This window comes from Papaver somniferum, chromosome 1, assembly GCF_003573695.1.
Source record: "Papaver somniferum cultivar HN1 chromosome 1, ASM357369v1, whole genome shotgun sequence".
In the NCBI taxonomy this organism is placed as follows: Eukaryota; Viridiplantae; Streptophyta; class Magnoliopsida; order Ranunculales; family Papaveraceae; genus Papaver; species Papaver somniferum.
In genome coordinates, this window is record NC_039358.1 from 179719626 (window position 1) to 179736969 (window position 17344).

General features: G+C 35.5%; 1 protein-coding gene across 1 annotated transcript; it reads right to left on the reverse strand.

The window, feature by feature from the left end:
- Nucleotides 1–4686: 4686 nt before the first annotated feature.
- Nucleotides 4687–6090, reverse strand: LOC113355121. The gene is made up of 2 exons (XM_026597903.1): nt 5041–6090; nt 4687–4830 (listed from the first exon to the last, which is right to left on the reverse strand). The coding sequence occupies exons 1-2, from the start codon at nt 6088–6090 to the stop codon at nt 4687–4689; spliced, it is 1194 nt and encodes a 397-aa protein (XP_026453688.1).
- Between the last annotated feature and the right edge of the window lie 11254 nt (nt 6091–17344).

Genomic DNA, 17344 nt, shown 5'->3' on the forward strand with positions numbered 1-17344 from the left:
AAGCAATCAGGTAAAAACCTATCCCTATTATAACCGGATGAAACCAGTTATTTCTTATGTTGATTTAGTTTAGATTCATTTTAAAAAATCTATCCCTATTATAACTAGATGAAACCAGTTACATCTTATGTTATTGATGGATGAAAACCATAAAACCAAGTTGCATCATGTGTTATATGTGGATGAAACCCAGTTACATCATGTGTTATCATATGATGAAATCAGTTACATCCTGTTTAACTGAAATGAAAAATATATGTTTATATGTTTGCAGGTTGTTGATTTTGTTGGCAGCTGGAGTGAAGAGGAGAAACAATTATGCTTGTTTGATAAGGAAGAAGAAAACAAAGATGAAGATGATATTTCCAAGTTGAAGAATGAACTAGAAGAGAAAGATAAGATTATCTGTCACTTGAATGCTGAGTTAGGAGCAAGGAATGCTGAGTTGGAAGTAAAGGATGTTGACTTGGAAGCAAAGGGTAAGACAATCTCAGACTTTCAAAGTCAAGTGGAAGCCTTGAAAGCACAACTCAAGCCTCAACCGAAACTCCGCAATCTTCATCTCTTGAGATTGTTGTTCATACTACACTTGAGAACTTTTTCAATCTTAAAATCACTCAAGAGATGAAAAAACCAGTGGAGGGTGTTGTTCCTTAAGACGCTAGCAAGGCAGGTGAAACCAGTGGAGCCGTAAATCCAGATACTGACGATATTCACGAAGCAGAACCGGTAGCACCAGTTCCTCTAGCAGAAATCATCGAAGAAGAAATTATCGCAGCAGAACCTCTGACAGTTATGAATCAACTTGGATCGATTGAGAATAGAGTGAAGAATGTATATAAAAGGAATAGAAAGAATTATGGTTCGGAGTTTGTAACCGTTGAGGATGAGCGTGCAGAGAAGAAGCTAAAGGAAGATAAGTTCAAGAAGTTAACAAAGAACAACAAGTTGTGGAAAAATTACTTGAGTGGCGGAGAAAGAGAAGCTGAATAAAAGTTAATAAATGAGTACTTTGGAACTGGAAACTTAAGGTAAGTACACACATTCTTTTGTTGTTATTTTTTTTCATTCTACCGCAAGTGTTTTTGTAAAAAGACTGCTAAGTTTAAAATACGATGTATCTGGTTTCATCATGTTAAAAAATGAAACCTATGTGCTTGTCTGAAATTGGCTGAACTTGTTTAAATACAGCAACTACGTTTGGAAAAGAAATAGAGGTGTATGTATTACTGGAGAACACATCCAGCAACTTGTTTTCAATCAGCCATTGGTGAACACTATTATGGAGTTCAAAATCACAAAATGGAGACAAATGTTTGAATCTGGCGGTGATACCAAAGGATACTTCAAGTCGATCTTTCTCAGCGCGCTTGCATGGGTTAAACCTGATTTAAAACCTGATATAAACATTTGAATCCTACATTTTAAAATGAATGAACTAAGGTCTGCAATTTGTTTTCAGCTTGATGTCATTGCGGGAAATGAGATGATGGCGGCAGAGATGATAAATGCTGAACTGGAGAATATTGATGTCGATACACATCACTTGTTCATCCCGATGGTGAACGCGAAAGAACATTTTACATTGCTTTACTATGACATCCATGACAGATCTTGGACACACCACAATTCTCTCCTAGATTCTTCAAACTATTCATAGGATGCTAAAATAATGACACAAAGAGTAAGTCAGCTCCTTAGCATTCGCCTTGAAAGTAGTAGTATGGATGACATTGATGTCGTCGTGAAATCAGATTGTCCACAACAGGGTGAAAGGTAGGTCGTTAACTCTTTGAACTGAAAAATTATAACATACAAACTGAAATGAAGTTTGAACTGACATTATTTTTTTTTTTCTAAATCATATGTATATTATTACTAAAACAACAAAAAGTTTTACAAAAAATTATGTTTGGACAGGCCCATAACAGAATTTACTAAATGAAAACAAAAAGAAATACATATACAGTTTAGCCCAACTTACAATAAGCCCAACAAATTTAGCAGAACCTAAAATAAGATTGATTTTTTCCATTCTAGAGTTCTCAAGAATATAGGTTGCTCCTCATATGTCTTTATTTCTCCTCTTCTTAATGAAGATCCTCTCTTCGCCATTTTATCTGCAGAAAAATTTATTTCTCTAAAAGAGTGTCTAAAGGAAATGTTGTGCAGCTTTTCCATTATTCTTTTCCATATGTTTGTTACTATCCAAGGCACTTTTCCTGAGCTGAAAGCCTGCAATATTTCTTTTGAATCCAGGATAAAATAAACATTCAAGAACTGTCTTCTTACAGCCCATTCACCTGCACAGATTAAAGCCATCACTTCTGCAATGAAGTTGGTGGCTATGCCCAGACCACCAGCCTTTGCCCCAAGATAACCTCCAGTATTACTCCTTCCAACAAATTCATACCCAGAACTTCCAGGATTCCCTTTTGATGCTCCATCACAACAAATGAGCACTTGATTTAGTACAGGGAACTTAAAAATGCATTCTTTTACCACTGTTGTTTTAGCTTTCACTCCTCTGATACCCAAAGATGTCATAATGCTCATATCATACATGGATCCATTTATTCTACCCTTCATTCTTACACTGTTCTCTTTTGTAAATTGCATTATCCTGACTTTGAATTGTACCAAGTTGGGATCTTCATCATCATAACATGCTCTGTTTCTGGTAAACCATAGTTCCACCATTACAGTGAAAGCACTTATAAACCAAACTTCCCTTACTGCTGGGATTTTCTTCTGAACACATTTCAATACATCCATGAATTTGCAAGGGTTCAGAAACTTAAATATCCCCCCAAGCCAGTGCCAGATTTTTTCACTAAAATCACAGTGCCACAGTATATGGTCCATTGTAGCTTGCCCATTCCCACATAAGTAGCATTTTGAAACAGTGTGGAATCCTTTGTTTCTATAATTCTCCTCAGTTGTATATGCTCCTTTAAGAATTTTCCATACAGTAGTTGAAATCTTAGGATGAATAGTTGAATTCCATACCTGTTTTGCCCAAGTAACATAAGGAAATCTTTTTCTGATTAATTGCACTGCACCTTTTACTGAAAATTTTCCATCCAAATCATTAGTCCATATGAGTTTGTCTTTTCCATGGCCAATACTTGGTAAATCTACTAGCTGAAAGTAAGTAAACATTTCTGCAGGTATATTCCATTCCCCATTGGTAATCAGTTCACTGACTTTCATATCTCTGTGATGTGTAATGAAAGAATTATTTGGGTACATTTCATTTAGAGTATATTCTTTAATCCACTTATCCTTCCACACAGAATTTTCTTTTCCATCTCCAACCAGCCACATACTTCCTTTTTGTACTTCATTCACAACTCATTTTATCCCTAACCAGATTGAGGATTTTCTATAATTAGTTACCCATTCACCATTTCTATCTTTATACTTGGCATTCATGAAATTTGTCCACTCCACCTCTTCTGTTTGCATCTTTCATAGTAACTTCGTGAGGAGTGCTTTATTAATTGTTTCAAATCTTCTAATTTCCAATCCACCTTCAGTTATTCGAGCACAAATTTCCTCAAACTTCACTGTAATGACCTTCCTAACTGCATGATCTCCAGACCATAAGAAGTTTCTTACTATATTTTCACATTCCTTTATGACATTCTTTAGCCACTTATACACAGACATGTTGTAGACAGGTACATTGCATAACACAGACTTCACCAATGTTAATCTATCAGCAAAAGACAACAATTTTCCCATCCATCCAGCTAACATTTTATGCATTAACTCCACCATACCCCATACTTGATAGCTTTTTACTCTACCAGGACATAAAATCACTCCCAAGTATTTGTCAGGAAAGTTTGAAAGTTCCATCTGTAAGCTTTCAGCTATTAATCTTTTTCTTCTTTCAGTTACTCCACCAACAAAATATTTACTCTTCATCTTATTTATTACTTGACCTGGAGCATTCTGGTAATCTATTAACATCTTCATTAAATTCTCCAATGATTTTTTTTTGTCCATTACAGAAGACAAAAATATCATCTGCAAAAAGCATATGTGAAAGTTGACACCCATTTCCATTAACCATTGGAAAAATCTTCCTTTCTTGTATGAGTTTAGAAATGCTTCTACTTAAAACTTCTTCAGCTATCACAAATAGGATTGGAGACAAAGGGTCACCTTGTCTAAGTCCTCTTCCCACATTAAAGAACCCACAAGGACCTCCATTCACTAATACTGAAATTTTTGCTGACTCAAACAATATTCTAAGCCATCCAATTCCTACTTCTGAGAAACCAAAATGTCTTAATGTCTCAAAGAGAAAATTCCAACTCAATGAGTCATATGCCTGTGTAATGTCCAATTTTAGACCTATATTCCCTCCTCTTCTTTTGACATCCAACTCATTCACCATTTCAGAAGCTAAAACAATTTTCTCATGAATATTTCTGCCTTTGATAAAATCTCCTTGTTGACAAGATACTATTTTTCCATTCAAAGTACTGATTCTTGATGTTATAATTCTTGTTATAATCTTGAATCTAAAATTAGCAAGACCAATAGGTCTGAATTGTTATGCTTTCTTTTCACCTTGAACTTTAGGGAGAAGAAATAGAAAATTTGAGTTCATACCTTTGGGAATGAACTTACACCTCCAACAATATTGAATGGCATTACTCAAATATTTTCCAACTATACTCCAGGAAAATATGCAAAACTTCCAGGAAATCCATCTGGGCCTGGAGAATTATTTGCATCCATTCCATATACAGCCTCTTTGATTTCTGCAGTAGAAGGAATTGCATCCAGAAACATATTGTCTTCTTCAGATATTATCTTTGGGATCACCTCAAAAAAAATTTCATCAAAGCTCACTGTTTGATAGTCAATTTTTTTTTTGGAAATGATTAACTAAAATATCTGCTATTTGGGCTTGATTAGTCACCATACTTCCATTATCATCCTCCAGTTCCACTATATTGTTGTGAGCTTTTCTGATTTTTATAGAAGTATGAAAGAATGGTGTATTTTCTCCTCGTCTTTTACCCATTTGACTCTAGCTTTAGTTCTCAGAAGTTCATTAAATTGTTGGGCAACTATCTCTTGTTTTCTTCTAGCTGTTATTAAAACATTAAGTAATTCAATATTCTCTGGATTTGTATCAGAAACCATTGCTGCCTTTTCCACCTCTTCTTCAGCTTGAGTCATTTTTACTCTTAAATCACTAAATACCTCCCAGTTCCACTTTTTAATAAATTCTTTGAATCTTTTTAACTTGGCCATGAACACAAATGCAGGATTTCCAGTTACACTTTCTTCCCAAGAACTTTTGATTACATTAATAAAATCAGGATGAGAAGTCCACACAGTTTGATATCTGAAGGGAATGTTTTTTGGTTTAGGAATCTCCACTGCCTTCCCCATTATGGGATCATGATCTGAAGTCCCTCTAGTACCCACCTTATATTGCCATCCATCAAATTTCTCCAGCCACTTAACATTAAAGAAATCTTTATCTAAATCACATAAAATTCTTTTCTTCCCAACTCTGTTATTGCACCATGAGTATTTTATACCAGTTTTAGGAGCTTGTATTAGTTCACAACTATTTAAACACTCTCTAAACTCTTTCATACCAATCCTTAGAGGTCTTCTACCACCAATTTTTTCATCACTACTCAAGACTACATTAAAGTCACCAATTATAAGACATGGCATATTCATATCTTGAATCTTCACCAATTCATCCCATAATTGTCTTCTATCTACAGTTAAGCAAGCTGCATGAATTCCAGTTACAAGTACTTCTCCAACTTTAACAGTTATTGCTTGTGTTGTTGTTGATATAACATTTGGAGTAGAAATGGAATCATGCCAGAATAACCATATATTAGCCTTACTACCATTAAATGCATTATGTATAACCATCTGATTCATACCTGGCAACCTCAAATTCTTAACATAATTTCGAGAAGTCCTAATTTTAGGCTCAGCAATCCAAAGTAATGAAGGATTAAAATGTTTAACTAAATTTATAAGTTTATCTTTGGCTCTCATTCTCTTCAAGCCTCTGATATTCCGGAACATGACTCTCATTGATGTAGTGTTGTTTGAGAAGATCCAAGACTCCTCAATTCTTTGTTTTTTTTAACTAAATTCCTTAAAGGTTGTTTTCTGGTTGGTGCAATAGTACCAGAATTCTTACCTTTAACTGTTTTGTTCAACTCAGTTAAGCTTGTCCCAGCTTTTTCTTTATTAACACTTATCTGCTCTTCCACCACATCAACCAACACATTAAACTTACTTGGAGATCCAAGTGCAGAAAATTCTTGTATTTCAGCTCCACTGACATTTATTTGTGTTACCACATTTTCATCTTCTCTATGAAATGGATTAGCACTCACCAGATTAGGAGGAATACTCTTTGCCACATTAAGTAATTTCTCAACATATAATTCAGTAAAATCCTCTTGAGAATTACTATCCCCAAAGAAAACTGAAGATTTACCACCATCACTAGGAGGTATAACAACATCAACTTCCTCATTATCACTTAATAATTCCTCATGAATTGAAGAATTAACTTGTGAAGAGTTGCTACATTTATATTCTCAACTTCATTAAACTTTGATGTTGAGCAGATATCAAAACCAATATGTTGTTGTTGCTTCTTTCCTTTTTCCTTCAAATCTTTTTTTGTACTATATTTTCATTATGTACTTCCTCTTTTCTCATCACTCTACACTCTGTAACTAAATGTCCCACCACCTTGCAATGGATGCAAAAACCTGGTAATTTAGGAATTTGTACTTCTTGTTCAAAACTACCATACTTAGTTTTCACCAAAACATGATGAGGCACTGTATTTGCTAAATCCACTTCCACAAGAACACTTGCATAATACCCTACTTCCCTTTTGAATGTTATTTCATCAACCTTAATAGATCTTCCAATAGCATCACCCAATGACATAAGAATTTTATCCTTCCAGTATTCAATTCCCAATCCTAGAAAATTCACCCAAACAAAAGCTGAAGTAGATTTCTGAGCAGCAGGATTGAAGTTATGCTCCCATAATCTTAGTTTAAGTATCTGAGTATCCACTTTCCAAAACCCATTCTAGATATATTTCATATCAACTTCATTTGTTAGCTTAATAATGAAATAACCTTTTCCCAAAGGAATCAATTGATAATTACCTGATATTTTCCATTGTTTTTCAGAGATTCGACAGCAACAACAAACTTAATCTTCACAAAATCCAATCTCCCAATTAGGCTAAATTTCCATTCATCTAAACTTTCATGAATATCTTCATCAGGAATATATAAAGATGGAACTGCTGAAGTAATTACACTCTCAACTCGTTTCTCATTAGATCCAGAAGAAAAGAAACTAAAATTATTATTACTCATCGTCGATCCAGAATGCATCGTTTTCCAAAAAAAAATTCAAAAACTTAATTGAAATCCTTATTCAGACCAATAATGAAAGAAAAATCATCACCAATCATTGAAAATATTTGCTGAAATCACCTGAAATAATGATGGAGTTGCTCTGAAAACGAGAAAGTTGAAGAAAAAATTCGCCGATTCCATCGCTGATTCGCAGAGCAGAACTCACTTCCCAACCGTGCTTAATTTTGAATGTTTGTCTTCAGAGCAACTCACTTCTCAAAATTAAGTAGATAATTTTGAACTGACATTACATATTCATTTGTCTTGCAGTCCCGATTCTTTAGTGTATGTTATCTACTTCATGGAATGGGCAATGACAAACGGTTACTCTTTTAAAGACAAAGATACTGTATGAGAGGAGATGAGCGCAAGACGAATATATCTCGCATATGAAATCCTCACTGATGATAATAGTTGCTGGAAAGATTGATGTATTTAGGTTGTTTATAAATTTTTTATCAATGTAGTTCATTTGGAAGGACTTTTTTTTTTTTTGAACTCTGTCTTCGCATACATTTATGATCCAGGATTCGTCTATATCTTAATTGCAGGTTAATTAAATATGAAATTGTTTTCTGAAAATTGCATATACTTCAATTTTCTAATAGTTTTCATGTAATATTGTGATGGAATATGCAGAATGAAACCAGAATGATTACATTTTTTTTGTCAGAATATACAAGATGTAATTGGTTTCATCCTGTATAAAACTATTTTCAGAGTTTGCAGGTTGAAAATATATATTTTTTGTCAGAATATGAAGGATGAAACCAATTTCACCCAGGCCAAAAATATAATTTTTTTTTCCAGAATAGGCAGGATGAAACTCGTTACATCCTAGCCCGTATAAAACTATTTTCAGAGTGTGCAGGTTGATTTTTTTTTTGTCAGAATGTGAAGGATGAAACCAGTTTCACCCTGGCCAAAAATCTCATTTTTTTCCTACATAGGAAGGGTGAAACTGGTTACATCCTGTACAATTAAATGTGAATCTTCGCAAACATTCAAATTTTACAGTGAAAACTGAAGGGAATGGTACAATTAAAAAAACAACAGAAGACTATAAGATATATACTATAAAACTGAAGAGAAATACTTGAAAAAATAATTCCACAAGATATGTTTTTATGAACAAAAAAACAATTCAAGGTAAATACTAGTTGCAAAAATATAATTCCCGGTAAATGAGTCTTAAATGTGCAACAAGAGGCTGCAGAGAAGAAAAAACTAATAAAGATATCATAGTAAGACGCTGCACAGAAGAAAAAACATGTTCTTAATCAGCTTCTTAATGTTGCTTTTTTGCGGGAGGATGAGGACATGTCGTCTTGTTATGACGTACCTGAGTATTGCAGTTACCACACGTAATTGGTCTCTTGAAACTTGCGCTACCAGTGTTAGGAATCCGCTTCGTCTTCGGCCTACCAGGTTTTTTTCCTAGGACAGTTGGTGGGTACACGAGCTCTCCAGCAGCAACATCAATAGGCTTGTCGTAATCGGGAATGGGCTTGATAGGACGATCATACGAAGCACTGAAGCTGAGAATGCTAAAATACGGATTAATGTACTCGTAAACATTGATGTTAGCTGAAACCATACAGCAATAGCGTGATCACAAGGGAACTGCTCCGTAAACCAAACCCTACAGCTGCAGGAAAACTTCGCAATATTAACAGCAAAAGTGTACTTGTCGTCCTGTACTTCCCACTCCATGTCACCAGACATGGTTATTATCCACTGAGCACCATCACGAATGGAAGCCTGCACTTTTTTCTCTAGCCTGGGACAAATGAATCTTTACACGCCGCCCCCTTCGACTTCCTTTTACTCATCTGATCCATTATCTTAAGTCTAATCCAGTTAACTAGTGTTGCAATAGGCATACCTTTCGCAGTCCTAATCCAAGCATTGAATGACTCTGCAATGTTTGAACACATGTCGCCATAACGACAACCTTCACAATGTGCATTGGACCAACATTCCACTGAAAGTTCACTCAAGAATTTGTGAAGACCATCACATCCCATATCTTTCAACTTTTGCATACCTTCACGAAAGCCTTCATGTGTTGATGAATAGAAACATTGTTTGAACAAATCCATTAAAACACCATGCTCTCCCTTTTTCTTGTTGGTCTTACGGTGGACATTGTTCTTTAAATGCTGGTAACAAAAACCATGATGAAAAGTTGGAAAAACATCATGAATCCCTTGGATCAAACCTTCATGGCGATCCGAAATAAAAGTTAGTACGCGAGGACCCAAGATAGATTTTAATTTCTCCAAGAACCAATGCCAATTGTCAATAGTTTCACTTGAAACTATACCGTATGCCACAGGAAATATTCCTACAGAAACAAAACAAACAAAAAATAAATAAAAATCATTAAACTGACTGAAACTTCTATTGTACAGAATGAAAACCAGTTTCATTCTCTAATATGACTTCACCAATTAAGGATGAAACTGGTTTCATCTATAATCTGACATCAAAACAAGCTCTGGATCTCTTTCAAATTTATAATCTGACATCAAAAATGAATCTAAACTAGAAGACATACCATTATTCGCATTCTTCCCGGTAGCCGCCGTAAGACAACCCTTAAATTTTCTAGTTAGGAAAGTAGCATCCAGGAACAATACCGGGCGACAATACTCGAAACCCGAGATGCAACCATCGAAGGCTAAGAACAAACTCTTAAACTCGTCACCTTCAATAACTAAATCATCCCGACTTCCTGGATCGTTTTTCTTCACAGCTTCACACCACCAAACCAAGTCAGTGTATGATTTAGTGTCCTCACCATACAATTCCTTGAAACATATTTCTTTACTGGCATGCGCCTGATCGTAGCTCAATGTTAACCCATAATCACTTTTGAAAACATCAACAATATCCCTGTATTTCTTGTTGGGATTCTGTTTGATCTGGTCATATATTAAGCTCTTGACAAGTTCGTGCGTAACTGGATCATCCTTTGTTCTGTCACTATAACCAGCACAACATGTATGTTCCCCGTTATAGCTTTTGAGGAATAAATGACCCTTCACATTGGAAGTCTTCGGAGATGCATGGAACCTCCAGTCGCAATCCAATTTCCCCTTGTAAAAACACTCCACAGTATACCGTTCTGGATTTCTCTTGACGACTCTGACCTTGCGACCAAAAAAATGGTTATATTTTTGAACAACAAGACGAGCTTCATCTCGTCCTCCATTAAAATCTTGACCAACACCTTTTATAATAAACTCTCATTCAGCTGCCTTGCAAGATTTTTTAACTGACATCTTTCCATTAAATGCACGTTTTTGAGACATGGGGATATCTTGAGACGAAGCAAGTTCTTGAGAGGAAGGAATAAGTGACTGATCTGAGCTATTGTCTTTACCTAAAAGCAACTCCATCATTGTAGGTTTACGAATCACTTTACCGATGTTCGGAAGATGACAAGGAATAACCAAATGATATGTGCTAGGGTCTGATGCTAAACGCAACTCGCTCATTGTAGGTTCACGAACAAAATCAGGAACACGAAGAGGAAAACGTTCAAATAAACGAAGCTCCAAGAAAGACAACTGCTTAACAATACACAATGATAAGAAAGACTGAAGCTTCACATCACTGAACAACCATGCTTTTCCCCTCGTGGTCAAATACAAACTGAATTGAGTCTGGTGAAATATTATTCCAATAAGAACACACATGCGACTTCAACTCATCAACTGTTGACTTCATATTAATTTGGTATGGACATGCATTCGTATCCTGGATAACCATACAAAGAATATGAAGATCCATCTACAAGGAACATATAAACAACATTTATGAATCTGGATGTATTCAATTGAGAATAAAAAACAAAATACAAAACCAAATTAAACAAACAGGTTGACTAAAAGTAAAGGATGAAGCTAGTTTCATCCTGCTTTAAAAAACTGGAAAATAAATCAACTAGCCTAGACTTCACCATCAGGTGCATTCACTACTGGTGTAAGACAAGCTAAACTATTACAATAACCTAGTAGTTATAATAGTTCATTCGAGGATTCCAGACATCGTGCTGAGTTCTGTAGAATTGTGACACTCATACTCATCATCCCAGTTAGAGCTTTCTTCTATGCAAAAAAAGTAAGCCAATGCAATGACTGATGCTAGGAAAATTTCTTACCCACAAAAGCAGTACATAAAAATACTAATTCAGTTCACATCCAAATTGAACAGACAAACTAATCACTGGAAATTCTAATATGAAACTGATCTCAGGAAACTAAGTACATGATGATATTATACCAAATTGAATACAATAACATAAGAAACACACATGATGATATTATACCAATTCAGTTCACATCCAAACAATGAAAAACTAAAATCACTTTAATCAATTTGGTTTGCATCTGTGTATATTACATTGAAAATAAGATTACTAAACCCTAGAAAACATGATTCGAGACATGACAAATATTATCATCACGTTTAGAAGCACCAACTAAACCCAAAATTGGTTATTAGTAAAACCCTGGATAATCAAAATCAACAACTAAAACCAAAAATTAACAAAAATCCCATCATAAAAATTGATAGAGAAACTTCAAAATCGACAAACACAGATACGCGTTACAACAATTAGACAAAAACCAAATCAAAATTGGATCAATTGAAACTTCAAACTTACTGATTTGATGATATTAGATGATTTGAAAGTAGAGTATTCTAAACTTCGTTAATCACCATGATTGAGCTCCCAGATCTGAAAAGGAAACGAAAATCGCTCTGAAAAAAGGAACGAAGCTTGCAGGTGAGGAGAGAAAAAACAACAACGAAGCTCTGCGTGTTTGTTGCTTCACGAAGAGAAAAAAAATATGTTTGAAAAAAAGGGTTTAAAAGGTTAAGGGGTATTTTAGGTAAAACGTATTATTTTATTTTATTTTTCCTGGGTGAAATATCCAAAATGGATAACTGAACAGTATTTTGTTGATTCTATTTCACCCAAGAATTGTTGGTTTTGGTCTTTTTGACTAATTTTGTGAAAATTAGACCCAATCATGTTTACCCAAACTGGTAGGGAAAAAACTCAAGATATAACAAAGAAAAAAAAGCTCTAAGATATAACAAAGAAAAGTTAGAGCCTGTTTGCAAGGGGTTTTAAGAATTATTTCTAAATTTAATCTATTTGTTTTCCCAGATAAAAACATAATTTTTTTATTAATGAAAATTCAAGGTCAGAGAGAGTTTAATTGGGCCGACCGACCGGAGGATCCAAAAGACCCGTAGGGAGGGAGTCAGTTTTATGGAGCCTAGCACAAATGTGCAATTTGGTAAAAAATATTGGAAATAGTTTGGTAGTTTGCACTTGATAATACCAAAATACCCCTTTTTTTTAGTCCAATTGTTATAACTCCATATGTATCATATTTTTCCTAATTGATGATAACACCCTCCATCTTTTCCTTCTATTGAATACATAGTCATTATGCAATCAGAAAAAGTGATACTTACATACCGTGTCAGGAAAAATGATACTTTCGTCCCGTTTCAGGAAAAGTGATATTTTCACCTGTGTCAGGAAAAATGATAATTTCACGCCGGGAAAAGTGATACTTGCAACCGGTGTCAGGAAAAATGATACTTTCATGTCGTGTCAGGAAAAGTGATACTTTCACCCAGTGTCAGGAAAAATGATACTTACACCCCGCGTCAAAAAAAATGATACTTTCACGTTGTGTCAGGAAAAGTGATACTTTGACCCCGTGTCAGGAAAAGTGATACTTTCACGTCGTGTCAAGAAAAGTGATAGTATCAGAAAAAGTGATACTTTCATGCTGTGTCAGGAAAAATGGATACTTTCACGCCGTGTCAGGACAAAAAATACTTTCACGCCCTGTCAGGAAAAGTGATACTTTCACGCCGTGTTAGGAAAAGTGATACTTTTCGATCGGCCCTCCCTATCGTGGCAGCGGTGTTCTAGTATTAAAAACCAAAAACTATAAAAGCATATATTAAACGTACAACGCTGAGAAACCAGACAAGGAAAAAAAGGTTTACCTTGGATTTTTTTTTTGAAGCATTAAGATAAATAAAAACTAAAAAACGGGGGTCTAACAACACCACCCAATATTTCGATTAGCAATCTGTATGGACTAACTCCGAAATACTTTGCTAGAGAATCAACTAGACAGTCAGACTCAATCTAGATAAAAGTATCTCAAGGAGTTAATATCTCTCTCTTGATTTGATTTTTACTCAAGCTAAAAACAATAGCGAGTCTTTATCAAATACAAGGAATACTTGGACGGTACCAAAGACCAATGTACAAGGATCAATCAATATCAATCAACAAGCAAAGGTTGGATTTCCAATTGATGATCACGAACGCACAACCTGTATTATTTCAATTATATAAAATATAATGCGGAAAAGAAATAACACAGACACCAGAAATTTTGTTAACGAGGAAACCGCAAATGCAGAAAAACCTCGGGACCTAGTCCAGATTGAATATAGACTGTATTAAGCCGCTACAGACACTAGCCTACTGCAAACTAACTTCGGAATGGACTATAGTTGAACCCCAATCAGTGTCCCACCGATCCAAGGTACAGTTGTACTCCTACGTCTCTTATCCCAGCAGGATACTGCACACTTGATTCCCTTATATGATCTCACCCACAACCAAGAGTTGTTGTAACCCAAAATCATAGACTTGATAATAAACAGATCTGTCTCACACAGAAAAGTCTATAAAAGGATAAATTTGTCTCCCACAGATAAACCCTAGGTTTTGTTCCGTCTTTAGATATAAAATCAAGGTAACAAGAACCAATTGATAATCCGGTCTTATATTCCCGAAGAACAGCCTAGATTAATCAATCACCTCTCTACAATCCTTCTTGACTACACAAGCGGATTGTCGAGGAATCACAAACAGTGAGACGAAGATGTTTGTGACTTCTTTATCTTGCCTATCGGAGAACTCTCACGATCTCAAGCCAATCAATCGATTGTACTCGTACGATAGAAGATGCAAGATCAAATCACACAACTACGATAAAGTAGTATCGGTCTGACTTCACAGTTGATAGACACATTTTTGTGTTTAATTTGATCTCAATACTATATATTGTTGGCACTCGAGTTTGTACTAATTTTGGTGTTTTATGTGTTTGTAGGCACCTTTGGAAAATAAACATTTTTTTGGAAAATTCCGCTCGAAAAGTTGGCAAAAGCCCCGGAGGACACGTGTTATTCGGACTCTCACCGTTGGATGAGGGGAAGCTCAATTACTAAGGGGCACCCCAGGTCACCCCAAAAGGCATCTGCTATTCTCACCCCAGTACAGGATTAGGGGGAGGTCATCTTCTCCATTTGAATTTTGTTTTTGGCGGGAAAATGGAGAACACTTCTGCAGATTTTTGATCGAATTGTTGGGAAAACAAAGTCAATCTTGGTATCATAGCCTGGGTCAACCACATCAACCAGAGGATGGGTTTCTAACAACTGAGCTTCTCTTTGGACATCATTAGGTTCAGGAAAAAGTATACGAAGATAATCTTATAAGATGGTTGAGGCACAAATGTCAAGTCCTACACGAGGGAACTTTTTAAGAGTTAAAGCACACGGAGAATGATAATCACCCCCAAACTTAGAGTTTTTTGTGTCTCTAGAAAGACTAGTCACAACTTCTCTAATTTCTAGGTCATCGGATTCCCGAAAATGGTCAATTGATTCTTCTAAGTCGGGTTTATCCTCACTCATCTCTACGGGTATATCTTCTTCATATAATACTATTGTTTCTAAGTCGCTATACTCTAAAACAACATTTTCGGAATAAACCCGTTACTCTAAACCACTATCGGCTTCGTAATCAAAAGGAAAAACTACATCGTCTAAAACGGTGGTATCCCTAATCAAATCCTCGTCCTTTTGAATAGGTGAATAATCATAAAATTTATTTGGATTTGAACTAGAAATAATATAATCATTATAAAGCTCAATTGGATTAATAGATTCCTGATTACTATGCCTACATATTTCAGATTCTTCATTACTACTATCCTCATCATCATAATAGTACAAAGATGATTGAACCTTATCTAAATAAGTAGTGTCTTTTATTATAGCCTCGTCCTCTAAATTAGGCAAATATTCACTATTGATATCAAGGGTAGAGTTAGAAACCCTATTTTGGAAATTTAGATTATTTCGAGCAGCATTAGCCAACTGTTCATTTTCTGCCTCTAGAGGTGCCTGAATTTCACTGAGTATAACACTTATACGTTTACCACTCTCGTTTATCATCTCAGAATATCATGTACACTCTTCTTTTGAACTATTCATTGCAACTAAACGTTTATACGTCCTTTCAATCCGTTGTTGGGTCTCTTCTAGAGATGGAACAGGTTCAGAAATATCATAATCAGGACTAGTTTCCAAAAACGAGTAACCAATACTATAGTGTTCCTGATTTTCTTGCTCGTAAGACCAATTCGCGTGTGGATAGTAATTGGCCTCACCATGGTATGAACCATAACCTTGAAAAGGTTGGCGTTCCCAACTACTATTCCCATCATGGTCATAAAAATGATGATGTCCATATTCAAATTCAGATCGATACTCATTGTATTGGCTTCTGTCATACCAGTTCGACATTCTTAATTGCAAGGGAATTCTACACAATCACAAACAAGGCTGACTCGACCAAATCAAACCTACTGATTTCTAGCAAACAAAAAGCATGATGGCTCTACTTAGATTGTTTCTAGACCAACTTCTAATCCTTCGAAAGGGAATTCGTTACAATTTAAGCAAACCCCTCTGGAATCAATCCGAGTCAAAGTAAGTTGAATTGAGGCGAGGGAAGCTCAGTGGAGATTTGATACCCAAGGCCTCACCGCTATCACAAGGAAGCGCAGTCACGCATTCAACTCACAGAAACCATCATGAACTTCGAAGTATGCTAAAAGAGTAACCAATATTTTTCGAACGACTTTCCTACTAAGATCGTTACCCTATCGGTCTCGTTCTAATCAAATTTTAAGCTTGGGTTCGCGTTAGGTTTCGTTTACCTAAGGTGGGCAAGAAGGGAACGGTGATGAAATCCGAACCCTTATCTTATATGGCCAGTTCTTGCCCTTTACTAGGAAATTAAAGCAGCCGGTTCAGTCCTCAACATACAATCACCTTAAGGCAGACAGTAAACCCGCTGACAGGAGATTCGAGGGTGTTTAGAAGTTTACCTCCCGTACCAGACGGGCGAAGAACCGTTGTAGTCGACTCGGGCCACTGACTCCGGTGTCAGTGTGCGAACCCGAGGGGCCGAGACGATATTGTAATCGTCGTCCTTCCCTGCAAACAGTTTATATATTTTTTTTATATAACCCTTCCGTAGGGTTTAAAATTAAAATAAATTATCCAAAGTCCAGTCCAATAAAAAGAAATACAAAAAAAAATAAAAATAATAATAATTACAAAAAAAAAATGGAAAGTCTCTTAAAAAATAAATAAATAATTCTCTCTCTCTTTTTTTCTCTCTCTTTTTTCTTTATTTTTTTGCTTTGTCTTTTTTCCTTTTATTTTAGCTTTAAGCTTTGATTCCAAGGTCTTTAGTATCCAACTTCAAACCTGTAATACAAAGACACAACCAAAGAGACGTAAAAAGAACAAATGGAATAATAAAAAACAATAAAAACTTAAAAATTCTACCTAAGCACAAATCCGCGTCGGCGACGCCAAAATGATAATACTTTTTGATGATGTTGTAGTAATGAGGTTCAAACTCTCGGACTTGTGAAGATTAAATTTAAATATTTGATAAAATTATACCCAAGGCCTCACCGCTATCACAAGGCAGCGCAGTCACGCATTCAACTCACAGAAACCATCATGAACTTCGA

Excerpts from the sequence above, each read along its gene's own strand:
- LOC113355121 (XM_026597903.1), bottom strand. The coding sequence starts at position 6,090 with ATGAGAGTCATGTTCCGGAATATCAGAGGCTTGAAGAGAATGAGAGCC. Across the intron at positions 4,831-5,040 it reads CTAAAGCTAGAGTCAAATGG|ATAATATCTGAAGAAGACAA; the intron begins GTAAAAGACGAG and ends GTGATCCCAAAG.